At 39.8% G+C, this 23192-nt stretch overlaps 2 protein-coding genes across 10 annotated transcripts in view; one reads left to right on the top strand and one right to left on the bottom strand.

The window, feature by feature from the left end:
- cacna1db (calcium channel, voltage-dependent, L type, alpha 1D subunit, b) overlaps positions 1–12034 on the bottom strand; it is a 75569-nt gene extending 63535 nt beyond the window's left edge. For 8 of the 9 annotated variants that reach the window (XM_035159805.2, XM_035159809.2, XM_035159811.2 and 5 more), the window contains exons 1-3: positions 11899–12034; positions 8549–9017; positions 7420–7525 (exon numbers count right to left, since the gene is read on the bottom strand). In XM_035159805.2, the coding sequence (XP_035015696.2) occupies positions 7420–7525; positions 8549–9017; positions 11899–11932 (609 nt within the window). In that variant the 5' untranslated portion in view covers positions 11933–12034. Of the gene's footprint in view, positions 1–7419; positions 7526–8548; positions 9018–10400; positions 10685–11898 lie in introns of those variants that run through there. The other variant, XM_035159807.2, reaches the window with a different exon arrangement.
- Positions 12035–13110: 1076 nt separating this feature from the next.
- Positions 13111–22889, top strand: dcp1a (decapping mRNA 1A). The gene is made up of 9 exons (XM_035159817.2): positions 13111–13317; positions 13646–13686; positions 14211–14338; positions 17973–18039; positions 18174–18312; positions 18877–18972; positions 19160–19711; positions 19867–20094; positions 20415–22889. Exons 1-9 carry the CDS (start codon positions 13186–13188, stop codon positions 20493–20495), a joined length of 1464 nt encoding a protein of 487 aa, XP_035015708.1. The 5' UTR covers positions 13111–13185; the 3' UTR covers positions 20496–22889.
- The last annotated feature ends 303 nt before the right edge of the window (positions 22890–23192 follow it).

The raw sequence follows: 23192 nt of genomic DNA, 5'->3' as shown, positions 1-23192 counted from the left end.
TAACTATATGAGATGTCCTGAGGCTACTTTGACTGTGACTGTACACGCAAGGTTCTAAAATAAATATGATTCTTACGGAATCAATGTATACTGATGCATATATAATCAGACAGAAATGTTTTAGGCAAACCCAGTGATTATGGCACATCATACTTCTATGCAACTATGCAAGAATCAGGCTGATGAGGGTTGATTGTCAGTATGCAGTTCACCCTGATGTGCAAGTGGGCCGAGTGAACGGTAGAGAGAGGGCCAGTGGTTATGCCTGCTGACAACTGCACGCCCATCAAAGAGTGCAGAGAGTTTTACCTTCCTGCCCAGGACAGTAAAAACTTTACGGATGTTTTGACAGATCACCAAAGTGATGGTATTTCACCGGGTGCTGCTAATGACCAGTCTGATTATGACAGATGGATAAATGTGTTTGTGTGAGAGAGAGAGTGGGGGCAAAGAGCGCTGCACACAGCTCGACAATAAAGCAAATGTACTAGGTTAAATATTTTCTTATGATATATAAAGTACTAAAAATGGTTTGAAATGAAACTGTGGCAGGACAAAATTAGAATGGCAGGCCACCACACTCTGTAGTCATGGAAATCACTGCAGAGACAAACATACCACACTTTAAACAATACTGCAAAATCGGTAGTTGACAAATAGTATCCCCCTGTCAATTGATTTAAATATATAATTATGTGTATAGATTATAATTCCAACATCTTAAAATTGTTTATTTTATTTGAATATTTCAAATAAATGCAAAGTTATTACGCTTCTACCCAGTTAACAGTGACCAAAAAGTCATTTCAGAAGCTGTAATAAGAAAATGTTTTTTGTATTTTTATTTAATAAATGAGATGATGCGACTTTCTGTGTCACTCACTAACACACACACACACACACACACACACACACACACACACACACACACACACACACACACACACACGCACACACACATCATAACACGTGGACAGTGAGTGAACCAACCCACTCTCCATCCCTTTTCTGTATCTCTCCATCCACACAATCATTCTGCCACCAGACCCTTAATGCTGCTAATTATTCACTTGTATTGGATGCTGCGTGAGAGGAAGCTCATAAGCCTTTTTGTGTAGGTTGGCACAGATATGCCACAGACAGATACATTTGTATCACTGTTAATAACCAATAAATATAACAATAATCCAACTCCTTTAATGTGGCACTGCTATGTAAACACTTTGGTTTGGTTTAGGCACAAAAACAACTTGGTGAGATTTGATGCCAGATCCCAGTTAGGGATCAAAATGTGTATGTCATCAAGGTTAGAGGACCGTGGTGTGGTTAAGGTCACAGAACGATGTTAGTTACGGTTAAAAGAAACCTCACAGACCATCTTTTTAATCAAGAAGCGAGCAGCAACCTCCTACCCCTCTCTCTTTTGGACCCATCATAATTATACAGCCACCAAAGAGCTTTGTCACTTTGATGTAAACATGTTATTCTGACACTGCTGATATGGTCTCACATGACTGAGGCAAGACTCATGCATTAATACCATTTTGCCCATTTCCTCAGATTTTTTAAAACACTTTCAAAACCAAAGTTTTGAAACTCTTTAGTTATGGTTAGGATTAGATAACTACATTGAAAATCTAAATTTTTATTCAGATGTGTTCGTCCATCTCCTGCATGAAAGTCACATTTTCAATACGCCCATTCACCACCTATTTAGGTCACTGCAGCACTGGTACTTAACTTTGGCCTTGAATACAAATTAGGAAGTGACCATGGGAAACTTCATTCAACATCCCATATATATGCATTAAGTATGGTGGCCACTAGAGCACACTAAGGAAATACATACGCATATTCTATTTGCCAATATGATTTGACAAATTGTTGAAGATGTGTTGTGTGTATTTAATAACTTTGTGTGAGGGATGTGTTGTTTTTTAACCATTAACTCAAACAATCTTTTGAAGAAATCCATCTCAGTTTCAAATATCAACCACTGCCTGTCCCTTCTACCTCTTAGCTTACCTCACACACACACAAACTCAAACACACACACACACACACACACCATCCATGCTTCTCTGTGCCTGATTGCTGAGAGGTCTTGACCTTACACACTCCACACTCACATCCCTCCTTACAAACACACACATATATCCATAAACATGCAAACAGACTAAAAGACAGACATACATTCAAACAAAATGGCAGCTGTGTGTGTGTGTGTGTGTGTGTATGAAAACACTGCCCTGAAGGCTGACAAGTTGCTAGGTCAACAACCAGTCACACGCTGCCTTCAACTGATCACTGATTTATAGAATGATACGTTAAAAATAATCAATAATTAGTGACCTTAATAGAAAACACATTATTAGCACAGTTGTGTAACCCAATATCGATATGGACACATGATCAGACAATAACAATACAAAGTCACTCAGTCATTCAAGTCAAGGATATTGTTTAATTCCTCAGCTCTCACTTCAAAACATCCATCAAGAAACCTCTGAGTCTACAGGCGCAGTCTGTGTGCATCTCCCTCTCCATCTTTCAGTGCAACGCACACATACAAACACAAAAATGCGAAGAAGAAGTCACGCCCACACACGCTCACGTGCTTGATGGAGTAGTGTGTTGCTTAGTGTGACTCTCATTTCCCTTCTGCTCTAAACCTTTAATCCCTGACAGAGAGAAATGACGCAACCTGACATTCTGTTCTCAGAATCCACACACACACACACACACACACACACACACACACACACACACACACACGAAGAGAAACACAAACACATGCAACCCAAAAACCACACATCATGCATGAATGCAACAGCAACACATGCACATGTACAGACTGTGTTGAAGTCATAGATACACACTCAAACAGGCATAGGGAACAAGTACAAAAACACAAACTCAGATATGTACAAACACACACACACACACACACACACACACACACACACACACACACACACACACACTTACATGGCACAGTTTTGGCAGATGTATCATCCTCTAGGGAATGTAATAGTTGGCTTTCACCAAATCTCACTGATAAACAACACACTTGTATGAACATACTCACACACACTTACAACACACAAAGACAACACATACAGAAAATGTGCTCTCCTGTGCTGATGTTTGGATGAACCCTCCCACCTAATAGCATTCAGGTCTTATGATTGCTGTTATACAACCAACTCAAATATCTTTCTGAATCACATTGAAGAGAAACGAATTTATATTTTGTGTTGACACACACACACACACACACACACACACACACACACACACACACACACACACACACACACACACACACACACACACACACACACACACACACACACACACACACACACACACAATCTGGTGAGGTCTGGATATTCTGCTTTGTTCTTTGCCTTGATGTCATGACAATATCGAAACTCCCCTGCTGCAGAGTCTGCCTATGGTTTTAATCATAAAATTATGTGGCTTGTTACCATGGTTTTAACTCCGATATCCAACCCTGCATTAGCCAAAAGATGATTTACCCTCTGATCTCTGACTCATGCTGTTCATGTGAAGACTCACCCACATGCAGTTAAAATGGAGTCCTATGATGAGGACAGAATTCAAACTCAACCAGTCAGGTAAACTGGGACAGCACACAGGATGACTTCAGCTTATGATACTCAGAGGACATTTCAGAATATAAAGAAATTATATTTTGTAAGTGTTCATCTTTACATTGTATTTGTCCACTTTTTACACTGTCAGTGCTATCTATGAGATTGTCTCATGCACTGTAGTACTAACAGGACACTATTAACCATCACACCTACTCCTTTCACGTCATGCCAGGTTTCTATATACTGAAGGTGTTCAGACAGAGCTGGGCAACGAATCAATATCTTTGTTCCATGTGAGAAAAAATTATCATATTAACCATTGTGATGCAAAGATCTAAAAAAATATCTGTGACAGTGTGAAATCTAAAATACCTCTGAATAGATCTTTTTTTAAATGACACTGTACTGTGTTTCCGTAAAAGACTGCAGGAATAATCAATACTTTGGATATGCATTTGGTTTTAAATAATGTGATTATATTTACTTTGGCAGATAAAGTGTCATAATTATACTTGATGAAGCATTAGTGGTCATCAAGACTAGAAAAGTGCTCTATAAATACACAGGCACCAGACTATATACTGAATAGAATATCTTTTTATCTATTTTGTCGCCACAAATCCTAAATACTGACCTACAAATATATAGAATCTGTTAAGAAAAGGTCCCTATTGTGTTAAATATATTATATTATATTATATTATATATTATATTTTGACATATCAAATTAGATCTAATACAGCATTATTGTTTTTACATGATGCCACCAAACTAACTCCACATGTCAGGATGCCCAGATTATCTGTAGAATTGTATGTGATTTTTCCAGTAATTTATTACTATTTAAAATAAACTTCAGTCACATTTCTATATCATGAGACAATATTGTCTCAATCACTTGTCATAGGCTTAACTGAGCATATCCACTTTAACGTACATACAGTACATACTTTTAAGCCGTTCACTCTGACACACACAGAGACTGCACCTCTGACTCCATATGCTCATACAGCAGATTCATATAGGACTCTTATGAGATTATGAGCTGATCAGCAGTGTATGTTAGACAGCGAGCGGCCAAAGGGGCTGTCATAAGTCTGCTAAATCACTAACCAGCTTAATGGGATATTAATCATTCTCCACTCTGCACTGAAGAAGGGGGGTAAAAAGAGATGGTGGGTTAAAACATATCAACATGAGCCGACAGTGATGTAAAAACATGTTAAGAACAAATTAAATCTCGTTTTTTTTTGTTGGACACATTTCAGATAGAATCTGCCATTGAAAGTAAGATGATAAAGACTTTCTAATATTTAAATAATTATTCACTTATCGATTTTTTAAGGTTCTTGAATGGAGTTGTCCTTGGATGTTAATGCTGACTCAGCTAAACTGCAGGGAAACATCCTGCATTGCAACATTAGGGCCAATTATAATTTATTATTTAGTTTTAAAAGAGTATGTTGCATATCCTAAAAAAAACAATCACGGGTAAATTGAAAGAAGATTAACCGGTTAAATCCAGGTTGAATTCTGATAATATAACAAATATATGCAGAACATATATTTGGTTATTTTACTGTTAACTGTGGGAATATCAAATCTAGGGTAAAATATATTTAATTTAATTTGTGAATTGTTTTTATTAAAATTGATTAGAAAATGTATTTAATTGTAAGCGTTGTCATATTGTCAGACCATTATAATACACAGACAGACAGACAGACAGACAGATAGACAGATAGACAGATAGATAGATAGATAGATAGATAGATAGATAGATAGGTCACTGTACTAAATAGATTGCAGGTAGATAGAGTAGAAATCATGTCAGTCACATGACAGTGTTCATTAAAATCGCCTCTCTATCAGTTGACCCTCCCACTTGTAAGCTCCCGCCCTACATCTCTCCATCCATCCTCCCATCCTCCCATCCATCCATCCATCCATCTCTCTTTCCCCCTCTCTCTCTCTGTAACCTCCACTCATTTACTGTCGACTAATCCACTGCCCTGCTTAATCCCTCAACCTGCTCTCTCTCCCTCTGTCTCTCACTCCCTCTCTCTTTCCCAAACAGATACACATGCACACTTACACACATTTTCTCAGGTCTACCACACTCACACACATACTGTAATATATAGAATATAACACATACTTGAATATACAACACTTTTCTCACAGACTCACCATGGGCAGTGACATGTCTTTATTATTAAATATTCTATAAGAAGGCTTTTTAAATGAAGATAGAGAACTGGTGCTCAGTAAAACATTTTTATAAACTGGTGTTAAATATATTTAATGTTATTTCCACACCATGCATTTTTACACTGTTTTTGTGATATGTATTTAAAGTGTGTGCATATGAATATAATGACATTTATGTTCGTGAACACCTACAAATCTATTGTGTTAATACAAGTGTTCCTCAGAAACGCTGGCAAATTTTAAAAAAAACTGTATTACAGTGTTTACACGGTTCACTTGACAGAGACACAAAAATCTGCATTAACATGCACACACATGCACAAACACACACACACACACACACACACACACACACACAGTACATTGTGCAGTGAGTGATGAACATAGACTTGACTGTATGAATAATTCCCATCTGTTAAAGGAACATTTAATATTTCTGCATCCATCTCTCATTCACTCAACACACACACACACACACACACACACACACACACACACAATTCCCTTTAATGCTAAGAAGGTCCAATGCTAGCCTCAGAGAACAAAAAAGCAAATGTTGGAACTGCATGATTAAATCAACACTACCAAAATGTACTGCTCTTTTGGCGTTTGCATGTGAGGTGAATTGTTATTTGGTCAAATCAAGTGAATTCAGAAAAAAATTCAGAGTTTCCCTTGTAAATATTTGAGATCTTTACTGAGTTAATTGTCATCACTATTATTCAAACTTTAATGTTTTATAATATTTTGCTATATAAAAAGTGTTATAGTCTGAAAAATCCTAAACAGTTTGCTTTGATGTAAATTTCAACATATCACTTGAATGTTTTATGTAATCAGATCTTAACTAAATGAATGAATTGAATTCACTATATCGTATTGTGTGGTAATGATTATTATTTTGTCTATAATTTCCTGCTGTACTATATTGTAATTATGGAGGCACCAGAAAAATGGTGTGTAGGTGTGTATGTGTGCATATGTGCGTGTGCGTGCGTGTGTGTGTACTGGTGTTTACGTGGGTCAACAAAACAATGAAACCCGACACATCCATCCAAATATTGCCAGGAAAGCCCTGTGACGCAACTCACACATCCAGCCAGTCACACTCTTACAAAGGTGTTGTCTGGCTTTTGTGTGTAATCTGGTTGATGACAAATAGCGGCACGAGCAGCAGCAGCGCAGTTCGTGTGTGAGAAGCTCTTTCAACCTTTGCTGCACAACAAAGCCGGCAACATCAGGAGAACCACATACAGAGCAAATGAATGTGCAAATTAACTCAATCGCTGACCTGTGTGTGGTAGAAAGCCGTTCTAGACCGAAGTTCTGCACAAATTTCAATATGGATATGGCTAAAACTGAGACAATGTGTTTGTTGATAATTTGGGGAAACCAACTATTTAAGATCCTTTTCCTTCAGACCGCTAACCAAACCCTTGAAATTCCTCTCACACGCTGATTCCAACCATCACACAACACATCCTGCTGTCATGTGGATTTTACAACAAAGGGGATATATAATCGCAGTGTGGTTTAGATAATGATAACATCACCAAGCCATGTTTTTGTATTTTCCAGTGCCACTCACCAGCTCTTGGTTGGTAGAATTGGAGTCGTCTCCAGGGAAGGGGATGTAGATGGCTAAGGCCACACAGTTGGCAAAAATAGACAGCAGTATAAAGATATCAAATGGTCTGGAAACACACTGTTAAGGAACATGGTTATCTCAGAGAGACTGCAAAATGCTAAGTATCAGGATTTTATGAAGTTTTTGAGCAGCTTTGTACATTTATTGATTTATTTGATTCGGTTGATGATAGAAGATCTTTTTTGAACTGTGTTAATTGTATACTTTTTGGGGGTTAATTGGTTTATTATTGTGTGATAATAGATAAACATCAAATGTTTCCTATACGCTATAATGTATTTCCCTGTTTCACAAATCCTTGTTTAGTAATATCTTTTGTCATTTCTCAAACACTACTAAACACCACTAACCTCTTTTACCACCTTCTTAAGAACCATGTCAAACAGCACTGAGAGAGTCTATGGATGAGAGCCACTAAAGATCAGTCAGGTGGTCGAAATACACTCCAGACTAAGACATTACAACAGAAAGAATTTCCAGAGAGAATTTCAACCCCTATTATCACAAATATTGATTTAAGTGAGTTCACAAGATGTCACATTGTTTCCTGTGTTGCTGTAAATAAACTGATGCTGTCACGGATCTGTCCTAATCACTTCAGGGTTCACATGCGGACACAAAGAAAATTGGAAAGGCGATGATTATTTGCATGTTTTGCTTTTAACTGAACTTGTAATTTTTTTGTCAAAAATAACAGCTAAAATATGACATTTCAAATGGTTTTTAATTGTATTTGTTTTCTGAAAATCCTTTTGTGACATTTCTTCTGTGTCCACTGTACTAATTCATCTGTTAATTCATCTGTCGATCTCATTAAATCATTTATTGATCAACCCAATCCAACATCTAATTTAAGCTTTTACAAAACTGCCTTCTATAGTTCAGGTATAGCACTTGCACTTTACACAGCACGTCCATTCTATCAAAGAAGTTATGGTTCATTATTTCACTGACTGATAACGTTATACGTTATTTCTATAACTATGAAATAAAACTGTCCGTATACAAACACAATCCATTCAGACACCCAAACATCTACCTCACATCCATTTAACCAGATAAAGGATACTTCCACTCCACCAGGCTGATGCAGGCCCGGCGGATCGGGTTGTTGAGGGTGAGGCAGAACAGAGCTCTGGGTGGCCTGCTGTTGGTAGATCCTCCTTGTTTTTTGCTTTTGGCGTACTGCTGCCTCTTCCTCTGCGCCAGTGAGCCTACAGGAGCTGGTCCAGTGGTGCAAACTGAGGGCCGTGAGTCTGTGTCAGGCTTTGCAGTATCGCCCTGTGCTTGGCGAGCCGCGCTAATGGCGGCGTGCCAAGCGAGGACTGGGCTGACACTGGTGCCAGTGCCATCGACAACCTGATTGCCACTGTTAACCCCAAGGAGGCCATACGAGGTGCCGACTGGCTTGCCGGTGCTGGCCGGAGCCTGCAGTTGCTCTTGTGGATGGAGCTGGTGCAGGCGGGTGTTGCTTTCTGACCAGAGGGCCGAGGCATCAGTGGAGGGAGTGGTTGTTTTGTTGCTGGGATACTGTGCCCCTGGAGGGAGAGGGGAGGAAATAGAGACAAGATTTTGAGGCTGTAAGAGAGAGTATAAAAAAAACAGGTGAGAATAGTCACATGGCAGCCATTCTGCTTTCTGTTTTTCATTTCTGTGAGTAGATAAGTGCCAGAATTTCAACATAAAGAGCTTTGATAGGGGGTTTGCGTGTACTTATTTAATAGACATTTAACAAACATTCCTGCTTCAATAGTAAACATAATGATGTAATGAGTTCCCCACATGAGCAGTTACTGTTGATTTTAACTAAAGAGCAATTTTAAAATAAAGAATTGTCAAAGGATTTCAGATGAAGCAGAAGAAAAAGGGTTTGAAGGGAGTCTGGGAGAGAGAGAGAGAGAGAGAGAGAGAGAGAGAGAGAGAGAGAGAGAGAGAGACAGAGAGACAGAGAGACAGAGAGAGACGGCCTGTGTGGATGAGAGAGACAGTTTCATTGAAATCAATGCAAAGCTCCAGTGAAAAAGACAGTGTCCTTGACACAGTCACTTTGGTTCACAGCAGCTCTACAGCAGAGTCTGATCAGGGTGTCACTGCCACAGCTAACCAACACTACATGTCATGAAGCAGCTCCCACACAGTGATGAACAAATACAAAAAAAAACACAATTCATCAGAGATATATTGTAAGAGATCAGATCAAGTGAAAAAGTCAGCCTGATAAAAAAAAAACACAAATCCAAAATGTCACGTCTAATGATAATAATAATAACGCTAATAATAATAATACATTTAAAGATGACCACCACAGTCTGTGTGCTGTGTGTTTTTTTCATCTGAGATGAGGTTATAGGAGTGAGCCGCCCTGCTGGGTGTCGCACATCTGTCACACGACGCTTCATAACAAGTGTTCACGACTTTAGTTTGACCCGTGGCGTCGTTTTAAACGGATCAGCGTCTGTTTGGACCAATTCTTCACAGTGACAACTGAGGCTATAACACACACACAAAAAAAAACTAACGGGATTCACTTGAAAAGTTCGTTTAGCGTCTCATTGTCCAGGACGCATGACGCAAAGCAGCCTCCACAGTTTGTCACATGGCCCAAAAACCATCACTTGATCATAACAACAAAATAAATACTGTCAACCATTTTTATTTTTAGAGAAGTATAGTCGCAACTCGCTTCCCAGTGGATTTGATAAGTGATGTCAATACATCCATGGAGCAGCGCTCACAATGTCAATACTTAATGTAATCACTGGAATAAGTTGGAAAAAGGACTCAGCAGACTATGGACAGTTACAGATAACAGAATCGAATAGAATAAAATAGGCCGACATCAGGGAATACAGCAAACAGGCGCTCTCGCCCCCTCGCGCAGCGCTCCAACTCTGCTCCTGCGCTCCACGCACGGTTTTTACCTCCACACTGTTCATCTGCTTCTTGCATCCTCGCGTCCACATTGAAACAATTCGCTTTAAACCCAACTCATCGCTGGAGACACCATCCGGAGGTGCGGTCGACGCGCGAGCCCGAGCCGAGCCTTCAGCCTGAATCATGAGATGTTTCCCGAGCGCAGCGGACCCTGAGAGGAGCGCCAAACATTTTCGCCACATCCGGGTGCCTGTCCGCAGACACACGGCGGATCCGAGGAGGACAGCAGCAGCCAGTCCACTGCTGTCTGTCAATGAGTCCTCTCACTGTGTCACTGCGTCCGGGGATGGACTCATACAGGTTGGAGCGACTGTGGCTGCTGGAGTCACTCACGCACGCAGCTATCCTTATTAGGACTATGCATTGACTTCCATTCACTGTGGACAGCCGAACCAAAACCTTATCCCGAAGCTTAACCATTACTACTTGCCTAACCCTTACCTTAACTTAACCTAATCTAACCTTAAAAAATGTGTTCAGGTTCAAAATGAATGATTTACTCCTTGTTTTTTGTCCCCATAACATGAGTGATACCAGGAGCACACAAACACACACAAACACACACACACACACTTTAGTAAGGACAATCATTGCCATGATGCACTCACTAGCCTCTTACCTTAATTTACCCTTAATAACAATTAAATGCCTAACCCTAACCTGAGCCTAATTCTCAAGTCTTAATCCTCAAACAGTCAATTTAAAAGTAGGTCAGGAAGTGAAGAACTGCCTAAATGTCCTCACTTTCCCAAAATGCCCTCACTCCGTAAAGGCATAGGCTCAAAATGGTCCTCTGTAAATATATCTGTAAAAGTACACATACACACATGATCTGGAAATGCACCTGCCTTTTAGGAAACTTTCAACATCAGCTCAAACATCAAAATGACGTTTGGCTCAAATGCTTAAAGAAAAATGTGTAAGAATGGTGATTTGTGCTTTTAAACACATTCAAAAAATGAAAAACTTCAATGGTATGCTATATAGCTTGAGCGCTGCCGAAACAAGAAAACCACATATGGCTACTGACAAACAGCTGGTGAAGCCAACAAGGAGTCATCTGTTGGTAATTAGGTGTAATTGCTTAAATTGTATTAATGATGCTTGCATTAAGAAGGATGTGACTGTGACACAAACCCACAGAGAGACGTACACACAAATTAAAGTCTCAGCTCCCAAAGCTTGGACCTGAAATATAGGCTTGAATTTAAGAGACTAATACTTTAAAAACAACATTTAAAACAACCGCCTGTTCGGGCCAGCAGCATGCAGGCTATTGCATCTGTTTTCTACCATGTTTTAGTTCTGTGTCAGACTTAAATCATGACAAAACCCATAATGCTAAAAAAAAAACTATTTCAATCACGGCTGCTTGGACTTTGTCCTAACAGGGAGGTTTCTGGATCTTAGGAAAACAGCGAGTCTCATCCGATACCTCCAGTTAAGCCACTAAAGAGTGTCTGTCCTCCAGCTCTTTGGACTTACCCCTCAGGGGTCTTCCCCTTATAATGAACGGCATTCTGTCACCTGGCTCTTCTCTGGGGCATCATAGCGCCGTTTTCTGCCCTCACTCCGCAGCGATTCGGGAGGAAATGAGTTCCCGGGAGCTGTGCTGGAAGGTTACCAGTGATAGGATTACCTGCGCCTGTATAAAGGATAACAGTTTCACGGCAGCGCGTAATCCTCGGGATTATAATCCCAATGTTCCCTCGGCAGTGGCAGGTAAAGCGGGCAGCTGCAGCTCAACTGGACCAAATAATAAACAATCAGAGAATTGTGCGCTATGTCTCTTTCCCAGAAGTTTACATATGATGGATTTAAAGATATGTAGATCAGTAGACTACAATATTAAATTATAGGATACAATATTGGGGATAATCCAGTAGGCTGAATTGTTCTTTAGCCCTTGTCAGTATCATTGTGGTTATGCTGCGTACTAGTAAAAATACAGAATTTAACATAGTTCTGCAGAAATCTTGTGAATTCACTTAATGTGTGAACAGCCCTTCACTTGGGGTCTGTCATGCATGTAGGTTCTCAGATTAAAAACCACGTGTCAGATTGGACCCAAAAATAAGATGCGGCACAGCACTGTGGGATTATGTAACATGATGATTCTGTGGAGGATTCTCTGCACATACATTGTCCTTACCAAATAGTAAAAAATAAAATTATTGCTAAAATGTAGTAAAAAATAAAATTATAATTATATATTATATGTGTGTGTGCATTTAATACTCATCCTTTCAGCATTGTTAAAGTGAAATGTGTCCCCTTAGTTAATATGGTTAACCTTTCTATTCACTGCTACATTTAAATGAATGTTATTGTAGTGAGTGTTACATTATCTTCACTTGGCAAGTTGTGTAGCTAGTTTTTGTAATTTATTTTAATCAACAAAGCAGCAAGCAATTGCTTTGACCAAAATTACTGTCCACTGTGGCAACGTTGGCACCAACATGGTCTACCTTTGATCTCTTGAGAGGTTTTTACTCATTAAATGTATTTGTTTGTAATATATCTAGTTTGATTTTCGAAAGCACACTGGCTAAACTAAACTAAGCTAAGCTAAGCTCACGAGGCTAACTATATGTCACTACAAACATGTCGCTTTTAGCGGCACTCGGACCAATTTAACTTCTACCTGAACTTCACCTCAGATAAATGTTCGCAGAATAAACAGTAACATCACAGCGGTGATTTCCGGGCCACAGCGGAAGTTTCGAGTGTCTGCAGAAATCCAACCGTGCGGGAGCAACAGACACATCCAAGATGGAGACGCTAAATGCGGGACATATGATGAGCTTAGCCGCTCTACAGAGACAAGACCCGTACATCAAGACACTGCTCGATGTTACTGGCCAGGTGGCTCTCTACAACTTCAACTCCAAGACCAACGAATGGGTGAGTTTGTCACAAAACCCCAAACTGTTCTGCGTATCCACTTAGCATGCTAATGCTAGCTCGTCGCTAAAACAGACAAAAACAACAACTAAAGAATGTGTTAGAATTTGTCTGAGTATAACTTATGCAGACAGATTCACATACGTACTGTTTTGATACCAGTGTGATTCTGTAAATGTTGTAACGACTTAAGCAATAACTTGGCGTCCTCTTACCTGAGCTAACATGTTAGCTGGTAATGCTAACATCCAGCATACGTCGCTGTTATTTAGCACGTTTCGGATTAGCGCTTTTTGTTTTTGTCTCCTGACGTCACGTTTCATTTCAGGAGAAGACCGAAATCGAGGGCACCCTGTTTGTTTACACCAGGTGAGCATGTAAAGGTTTTGAATGAAGTCTTGTGGCACAACAACCATGAAGGTTGCTGTGTTGTTCAGCTTTACTTTTCTCTGCGCTGTCAGTTGACGTAGTCCGCACACGTGTGTAGGCCGCAGTCTTTGTAAACAAACACGAACTGCGGTTCTTCACATTTCATTTCATGGACATTTCTATTCTCTTCATCTTTGTTGTTTTTTTATTTGTTTTATTAGCACATTGTGCACACAGGGGTTCTTTATTGGACGCAATGCTATTGCATAGGTCCCTAGTTTAGTATGTCCACAATAGATTTCCACATTAAGAGGTAGGAAAGCAGATTTGCTCGATCAACTGTTCAAGTTGTTCATTCTATGCCACACCAACAGTTTTTAGAAAATCATCCTAACCATCTTAATTTGCTTCTAGTATGTAAATAATGTAATTGTTCCCAACTACTTTCAAAATTATAATTCTTTTTATCAACACAGACCAACAATAAGGACTCAAACATGTGTTTTCATCTTCTCTCCTCTCAGGTCTGCCTCCCCTCACCATGGCTTCACCATCATGAACCGACTGAGCACAGAGAACCTGGTGGAGCCGATCAACAAAGACCTGGAGTTCCAGCTGCAGGATCCCTTCCTGCTCTACAGGAACGGCAACTGTGAGTGCTATGTGTAATAGAGACACTAAAACAGTGGATATCATTACAAACCTCTTTTTGTGCCAACGTGGGCCGAAATTACATGTACTTGAGAGACAATTATTTAGTCCTCTACGATCCAATATTCTCAGCACTTGACCTTTTTCAAGTCCCAATATATAAGGGAATTTGCAGGTAAGCCCCAGACTAATACCAGTCGAAGATTAATTTTAAGAATCAGTGTGATGAGAAATGTGAGATATCTTCCAGGAGAAGATGTGAATAAAAAAACAATTCTCGCTTCATTATAAATGCTGTGTGTACCAAAAATCCTCTTGTCCTTATAGGAAACCTGTGTTTCTTAGCTATAAAAATGTTTTCTCTTAACTTTCTGCCCAGTAGCATGTAATGGTTTCTGCTAGGGCTGGGCAAGTAACTGAAAATGTATCGAAACCGTCATTTATGACCTCTAACCGACCTAATTTTGCTCATGTCGGTTAATTCGTCGGTTGTTCCATGCCACATCACCCTGCCCCATGTCCTCCCTCCTCACTCCCCTGCTGACCTGCACTCACTTTACACTTTCACAATAAACATAGGCTACAGAACTTAAAGTTTACTTATTTTGTTTGATTCGCTAAAGCTTAGGAGACACATATTCAAACACATTGAAAAATAGTCCAACATTTTGCACACACACAGTTCACACGAGACATAACGTGACGCGCAGAGCCAGGAAATTGGTGTTAAAGTGACTGGAATGATCCGGATTCATGATCAAACATCATTGATTAATAACCAAATAAAAAGTCAATTTGTGTGAAGCACTAAAGGCACGAGAAGACACACACACACACACACACACACACACACACACACACACACACACACACAGCAGTGCAGTGTTTTGACTTCATTGTTGCAGAAGAGGCAACACCCCAGGAACAGAAATATGAATTCAGCTGGCTTTTATAAAGATCAGTTCTAGGTGTGAGGGATTAGAAAAGAGCAGAGTCACTTGTTGACCAACATGGAGTGATGCTGGTCAATTTATTTTAAAACAATGTTAAAATAATTTCTCATTAATCGTAATCAAGGTAAAAGTTTGAAACAATCGAGATATTGATTTGAAGTCATTTCACCCAGCCCTAGTTCTGCATAACTGTCGAGAAACACTGCTGTGTCATAGAAGTTTTTGCAAAAGTATTGTGTACATTTGTGCATATCTCTGAAATGCCAAGTAAACAGTTACACAGGTGTTGGTGACATTCACAGTCACACACATTAAGTGCAAAAGATATAAATAGTACCTCTGAAAATGCAGAACAAACACCTCCTCAGTGTTCTCTGGAACATCTCCTTTCCCCTTTGCTTGAGGTCATTTTGGTGTCTTGGAGTCACATTGAGCAATAAAATTTCCTCTGAGGCGACTCTTCCAGTCATGACGTCATGAAGGTCGACCGGATGGCAACAGTTTCAGCTTACTTTGCCCACTGTTGATGTTGTTCTCCATTGGGGCAAAAGCAGCCTAGAGACCTTAAGGTTAAATCGATGATTATGACTATGTTTACATCTATATTTTACTACACGAGTTTGCTGATGGCTTTATCTAGTGCCGCGCCAATGCCGCAGTCAAACTCATCTGGCCTTGTTGAAAGCACTCTGCAGGAATGAGGTGAAAAGTGATGAAATTCCTCAGATCTTTAGGAAGTAACTGACAGCACTGCCACCGAGGTAATCTATCAGAAGTCTAAAAAGGACTTTCATCAAGGCAACGAACAAGGAATTGGATTGTTTTCCCATTTGTTTGCTTATCAGAAAAAATAACATGGCCAGGCTCAGCGTCAGCGTTGACTGTTCCCCTTTTGGACTTGTTTTGCCCATCAGCTTGGCTGGTATGGAAGACATGATGTCGTTTTCTTGTTAGTCTTCACACCAGAGCAGCTTCTCCAGTACTCTGCATCTTGATTCCTCAGAGTGGGTTGAAGTGACAGTTGTGTTCAACAAAAACGAAAAAAAAGATTGACAATATTCCTCAGGTTAGGTTGGAGATGCTTCCAATCCCGCTGACGGTCACCGCTGGAAGACTGGTCAGAGTTAATTCATCCTGCGAGTGTCCTGTCCTGGCTTTTTTTTCTGGCAACTTACTGGCTGAGGATCCTTTGGTTCCTCTGAGGCATTACTTGGTCAGACATGTCCACATTTCTGATGTTGAGAGAAAGAAATATCTTCAAGATGTTTTTAGATTCCTCCTTCTGCTGTAAACAAAGGTAAAGCTGAACAGGAGCCAGATAGAGTTGATTGAAGAGCAAAGAGACCAACGCAGAGAAGCTGGATTCTTCAGGATGATGCTAATGATGAAAATGAAGATTGTTTCTTGCTCTCAGCCTTGTTGACTACTGGTGAACTCGGTCCTCGGCCGGAGGGTGACAAGTCTGCTTTAAGTCTGAGAATATTGTTTAGAGAAAGCTGTAGCTGTAGTAGTTGGACGCACAGAAACTCACACACACACCTACACTTGTTTACACCTTTCCATATTCCCCTTGGTTGCAGTAGATGCAGGAAGACAAACACCCAAGTTGCTAGGTTACCACAGCTTCCTGAGGGGCCTTCCATACGACAGTGTTTCATCACACAAACAAAACTAACAAGCTGTAACTGCTGACGTATACTTACATTTTATTGTGTAATAAGTAGTCTGTTTCCTTTGGGTGACACTGAAATTAATTCAGTTTTTTAGCTGAGCTCACAAACCTATTTTTCAAGCAATATATGTCTCTTACTTTAATGTAACCATTGAAATGTCCCATCAACTCTTAAACGTCCACCTAGTTGTTGAGACTAGGCCAGACTTTCTCTATTTACTTTCTTCTGTTGCCCTGGGATTCCAAATGACCATGATCTGAAATATATTTGCATGTACTTGATTTTGGTTTTGGATTATAACACAACGTTATTAGCATTATCTTTGAATGGAATATCTCAAGAAAGCTTTAAAGGAATTTCTTTATATGTGGTACAAATGTTCAGTTTGACTTAAAGATGAACCGATTAGATTTTGGTGGTCGAAGGTCGCTGTGCATTCCGAAAACGTGAATGTGATATCTAGAGAAAAACCGTGTGGGAAAATCTTCAATTCTAGTGCAAGGTTTTGCTTGGACTAGAAGGTGAACAGATTAGATTTTGGTCACATTGAATTCATGTTCAAATTGACAAATTTAAGGAAAAATGTTTAATGAGATAATGGATTTAGACTTGGCAGAAGCAGTACCTACTGTTGAAAAGTAATTTTAGACCAGAGCCTCACTCTCGAGAATTAGTTTGCCCGTTTCTTTTAATGAACTTTAAATATTTTCAATGTCTTCTAACTCCATACCTCTTTCACAGCTAAAAAGTATGGAAGTGGTAATTGGTAATATGCCCAAACTTTTCCAGGCCTGGGCAATAACTGTTGTGTTACAATACTCTGACCTACTTAATTAATTAATAGACTTGTAAAAAAAAAAGCAGATTGTAAAACCTAACCATTATCTCAGTGATTTTTGTTGGTGATGACATTTTTATGTGTGAAGAGATTTGTCTTATGTATCGTTGCTTCAGCTGTCTGGCCAGAGTAGACACAGTGTAATATGTAGTATTTGTGTTTTTCTTGCAGTGGGTATCTACAGTATTTGGTTCTATGACAAGAGGGACTGTCATCGTATCGCTCAACTGATGGTCAAGTAAGTTGCCATACATGTCTATTATGTATCTGTTGTTTTTTTTTCACCCATTAGGGGTTAGTTGTCAGAGCAGCTCAAATATGACACAGCACTTAGGTGTGAAGACAACGTGTCAAGTTTTCACTTTCTTTCAGGATTGTAAAACAAGAGGCGGACCACGTCCAGAGAAAATCACCAGAGAGGGCAGTGCCGGGGAGGACCAATGGCGTTGCAGAACCACGGCCCATCGACATCCTGGAACTGCTCAGCAAAGCCAAGGAAGAATACCAGAGAGTGAGGAGGCGACACACTCTTGTAGATATGAACATATCGTGTTCTTTATGTTGTACCTATAACATTATTCTGCATTACTCTTATGGGTTCTTCACAGTAACACAATTGATGTCCTAGCAGATGATGCATACAAAAACGATAATGTGGCATTTGTAGCAAAGACATTATAAGTGAGGAGACCTGAGCAGCATAGGCCAAAATCCCAAAGATGTTGGTTGTATGACACATGAGCCTGGTGTCGTTATCCTGGCTCCTTAGTAGTGAATCTTTCTTATTTGTAGCTCCGGCAAACTCTTGATTGATATTTTTTTTTATTTCATCCATACATCTTGAACACTGACTGAAACACTTTTAAATCAGGCACGTGTATATCAAGCATTACACTGGTACTTAATCTGGGATTATTTTAGGTTTGGGTTTTCTGTTTAAGAAATCTTAATTTGTGCCTTCTTTGCTTTTTAATCTCTACTTTCTGTCTATGTATTTATCCTCTGGCTTTTTTTCTTTTTTTTAAATTAAAATCCCATTGAATTTCTATGTTTGTTTGTGTGTGTTTCGATTCAGGGTCGGGCATACGAAACAGATGGGCCTATGGAGCAACACGTGAAAGCAGCTGTCAACACTACAGAACATACCCACAGCACATCACAACCTCAGAAGGTACATACATTACAGAGACATGCGTGCAAAAATACCTTAAGCCCTGTAGTTTATTCTGTTCACTCCTACATACAAAGACTGTCAAAGAAAACAAAGAGATTCTTATTCTAGTGGCCATGAAACCCTATTTTTGGTTCAGCATTTGGAGATCAACCCATCTTATTGATTTGTTCTTTTTACCCACCAGAGCTCTCACACAATAGTGAAGCAGATCACAGTTGAGGAGCTCTTTGGCTCGTCCCTCTCCAAGGACCCCTCTCTACCCGCCATGCCTGCACAGAACACCACCAATGCTTCCAGTGACCCCTCCTACATCCAGAACCACGGCACCAACCAGCGACACCAAGTCCCCGGCCTGCTCCCAGCTCCGTATGCACTTCACCCCAGCCCTGTTTTCCAGTCAGTAGTCCCCATGTCAGACCACCAGCCTCTGTGCTCAGTTTCACCTCTCATGGTGCCTCATCCTGGCTCAGAGCTGCGGACTGCTCCCCCCGGTCCTGCAGCACCACCACCATCAGCCTCAGGAGCTTTTTTGGGACAAGAAATATTAAGCTCCCTCAAATCGGCAGTTCCATCCATGAATTCAGACATCCACAAACCCATCCTCGCACCCAGCTTCCTGCCAAGCACTCTGGTCCCACCCCACAGCTTCCACGAGCCCATGGGGAAACCCATTATCCAGCACAGCAAAGAGATGGATGTTTTCACTCAACCTCCAAACCTGATCAAACCCATGTCTGTGAGTTGAAGGCTTTTCTTTGCTGCTGGTTTTGTGTATCTGTCTCTCACATATACTTTTATACCAAAACAGAATAGATTATAAAACCACATGTTGGTTGCTGTTGTATAATTTACTCTGCTTTGTCTCTTATTTTTATTTTTCCTATTTCTCAGGCTGTCCCCATGAGTCCAGGTCTTGCTGTTCAACGGCCTGAGATTTCAGTGCTTCTCTCCCCCAGTGCCTTTCAGCAGTCCTTCAGTAAGACGAAGACAACAACAGCAGCATCAGTGGTCCTCCATTCCCCCTCTGAGCCCCCCTCTACCACCCCAGGAGCTGTAGAGTCCCTACCAGCCCCCTGCAGCAAAACACAGCTACAGGAGACTCTGATACACCTCATTAAGGTAAAACTATGGGCATAAAACATGTTAAAGTGTACTGCTGGATTCGATTAGCATGGAAAAAGCTTAACACTAATGTCTCAATTTTATGACAATTATAATTCAAGCACAATTTTAAAATGTTGCTTCATCTTAAGTTAGTTTTAGCTGGTTAGTTCTAATTTATAATTTTCTCTAAGTTATAGATTTAACTGAAAACGAAGTAAAAGTGTTTAAAAGCTGAAAAGGTTTAATTCTAGTACAATATGTGTCATCTTAAACTCCACACGCGCAGTCATGTAGTTTGTTCATTCATTCTCTTTTTTTACTTTCTCCCCATCTAGAATGATGCCGACTTCCTCAGCACCATTCACAATGCTTATCTGCAGACTCTGTCCAAGGACTTCAGCAACATGAAGCTATAGTCCTACTTCAGACGTCACCTCTGTTACTTTTAGTGCCACGACCCCTTTGTGACATGTGAGACGACCAGAAGTTAATGTGTGTTGAAGAAGTGCAGCGAACAGGTTTTGACACACTGTACATCACAACTCTGCAACCTGTCTGTGTTCCGATGGTCATTATAGCATGCGCCTAACTGTTTAATCCTGTTTGAGTCTTTTACTGAACACTGATGCTGCCCCGGCTACTCATGTCAACATGGGTCTACTTTTTGTCAGCGTACGTCGAGCCAGAACTATTGTGGGAGAGAGGGATAAGATAAAACTTCCCACCCTGGCCTGGAGTTTTCTTTTTATGCTTAAGAAATGTGATGAAACTTTGGGCCACGTGCTGGTAAAGTTTAGCTGTGGCTGATGTGACAAGAGGGGACCACAGAGGAGCTTCGGTGACCTTGAGCTATATGGCGTTTGACCTTTTGAGCGAATGATTTTGCCGCTCAGAACCACAGACGCTGCTTTTCTCATTTATCTCACGTGTTTGGAGTTCTCGCAGTGCGAGAGTATATGAACGCTTATATAACACCTAAGCTTTGACTACTTGAGAGAAAGATGTTTGGGGCCTGGGACATAGTGGCTTTAAAAAGGACTCTTCATCATCTTCTTTTCACTGACTGAAGCTTATTCTGAACCACAGAGACACGGCTCAGCCATTAGTCTCTTAATAAGGAGGAGACTATTGAGGATTTGCTCCCTTGTTCGAGGAAGATAAAGAACTTCCTTGTTGGGAGCAGCACTTGCAGCTAAGCAATCTAAGAATGGATTCCTCTCCGTTTTTCTTTTTTAATGTTACACCACAGACTTTGACATGCTCATAAAGACAGATGAACGCACAAACTCGCCTCTTTGCTACATTTTATTTCTCCACATTTCTTCTTATCCTTCCTCTTTCTTTTAGTTTTTTCTCTGCCTGTGTCGTTCATCTCTCCTCCTCCAGCTGAGCTCCCAAGAACTTTCTGTTTTTGAAGAAGAATGTGCAATAGACCACCGTCGCGATGCCTTTAGGGACACCACCATTTGAGGATGGGCCCTCGAGCTAAGTTTATCTGAACAAAGTTTATATCAACACAAAACGTTCTGCAAGAGATGTATAATTTAAGTATCACTAAAAAAAGCTTAATAGCTATTAATTTTGGATTCTTGTTTACATTCACCCCTTTAATGTTAAATTCCTTAAAAATAGAAGACAGTTGATAGCATCAGTCTGTTTCAGATCAGTTTGAGTTTATACCAGTAAGCCAAATTAATAATAAAAAATACAAACTACCTCCATTCCTGCTCCTCAGTTTATTTTTTCCAAGCCCCAATTACGTCTTAAGTCACAATGACTTGCACACAAAACGCATTTTTTGCAGTAAAATGCTACTGCAGCACAGAACAGGAAGAAGTAGATCTGTCTTCTCATGATGTGCAACACTGAGTGGGAATGAAACATTTGAAATGTTTATTATTAGCTCGTGTACATTTCTAAACAAATACAACAGGTTTCATTTTTTCCCTTTGTCACAATGTGTTCAGCACAGAAAAGACCATGAAAACAGTCTGAAAATAATGTAAAAGCATGAGGATTTAAGTTATACAGCTTTCTGACAAATGGTACAGTGACATCAGCTGTTGGCTTAATAGACAATAAACAGTATACCAGTCATTCCAGGTAGAAACCATGTATTTTTGCTCAGGTTTTGTTAACAACATGAGGTGCAGAAATTGTTCCTTTTTAGGTTCATGTAAAAAAAAATAAACCTCAAAAATCATGTAATGGAAAATGTTTTCCCCCTGAACGAGTGATTTGAGTTTCACCTTGGTTGTCACTTTGTATCTGACCCTGCTATTTGAATGTATTTGGTGTTTACGTGCAGTTTATATGTGCCAGTCCTGTTTTCCTCTGAACTCGGATCAACATTTTTTCACTTCAAACTTGTTTAACCTTTATTTTGAAATTTTTTCTTTAGAATGTAAAAAGGATGTGTCAGCAGCTGGAGGGTTGATCGAACAATTTGTACACTTCATTTCAGAGGTGATTCTTGCCCACACGGGCAGGTGTTGGTTAAATAAACGCACACCGGAAGAATGATTTGAAAATTAGAGATAATTTTTTAATTACGCTCACATATTTAAGATTTTAATGTTCTTTTACATTGAAATATAATTTCTTAATTGAGTGGGCAGAGGTAGGATTTTGGGAAAGTCTTTGCAAAAATCATTTTCTAATTTCCTGAGATTGTTGTCACTGTGCATAATTTGGTTTATGATGATTATTTTGTGATATTAAAGATTTGAAAATGGAGTTCTTGTTTTGCAGTGCTGTGTTCAACTGTGAAAATGAGCTTTAAAGATTAAACCATGCATACTTTGACATTACAGGATTTTGTGACTGAATATTTCTTACGAGTTTATAATTATTTTGTATTTCTCTTTTTGTCCTGAACATCTCTTTTGTTTCAAGTACAGGATAATGGTGCAGTTTCAGTGTTTGGCCACCAGATGGTACTAGCTACCTACTGTTAACCTGTTGTACCCAACAGTGAATGGTTGTACTCCTGCATCATTAAATTGGAATCAGTTGATATCAGGAACTGACTGAAGTAACAAAAGTGGATGTTTCTCCTGATTTCCTTGTTTGACCTAGATAGTTTGTATCATGTCCTCTTTGAATCACCCTCC

This window comes from Hippoglossus stenolepis, chromosome 6 (assembly GCF_022539355.2).
Source record: "Hippoglossus stenolepis isolate QCI-W04-F060 chromosome 6, HSTE1.2, whole genome shotgun sequence".
Taxonomy (NCBI): domain Eukaryota; kingdom Metazoa; phylum Chordata; class Actinopteri; order Pleuronectiformes; family Pleuronectidae; genus Hippoglossus; species Hippoglossus stenolepis.
The sequence above is the reverse complement of the archived record's forward strand: the minus strand, read 5'-3'. Positions and strand labels throughout refer to the sequence as shown.

What these genes read in the sequence shown, in the direction of transcription:
- dcp1a (XM_035159817.2), top strand. Translation starts at nt 13,186, where the DNA reads ATGGAGACGCTAAATGCGGGACATATGATGAGCTTAGCCGCTCTACAG. An exon ending in ATCGCTCAACTGATGGTCAA is followed by an intron (nt 18,040 to 18,173) that starts GTAAGTTGCCAT and finishes ACTTTCTTTCAG; the next exon opens with GATTGTAAAACAAGAGGCGG. An exon ending in GCACATCACAACCTCAGAAG is followed by an intron (nt 18,973 to 19,159) that starts GTACATACATTA and finishes TTTACCCACCAG; the next exon opens with AGCTCTCACACAATAGTGAA.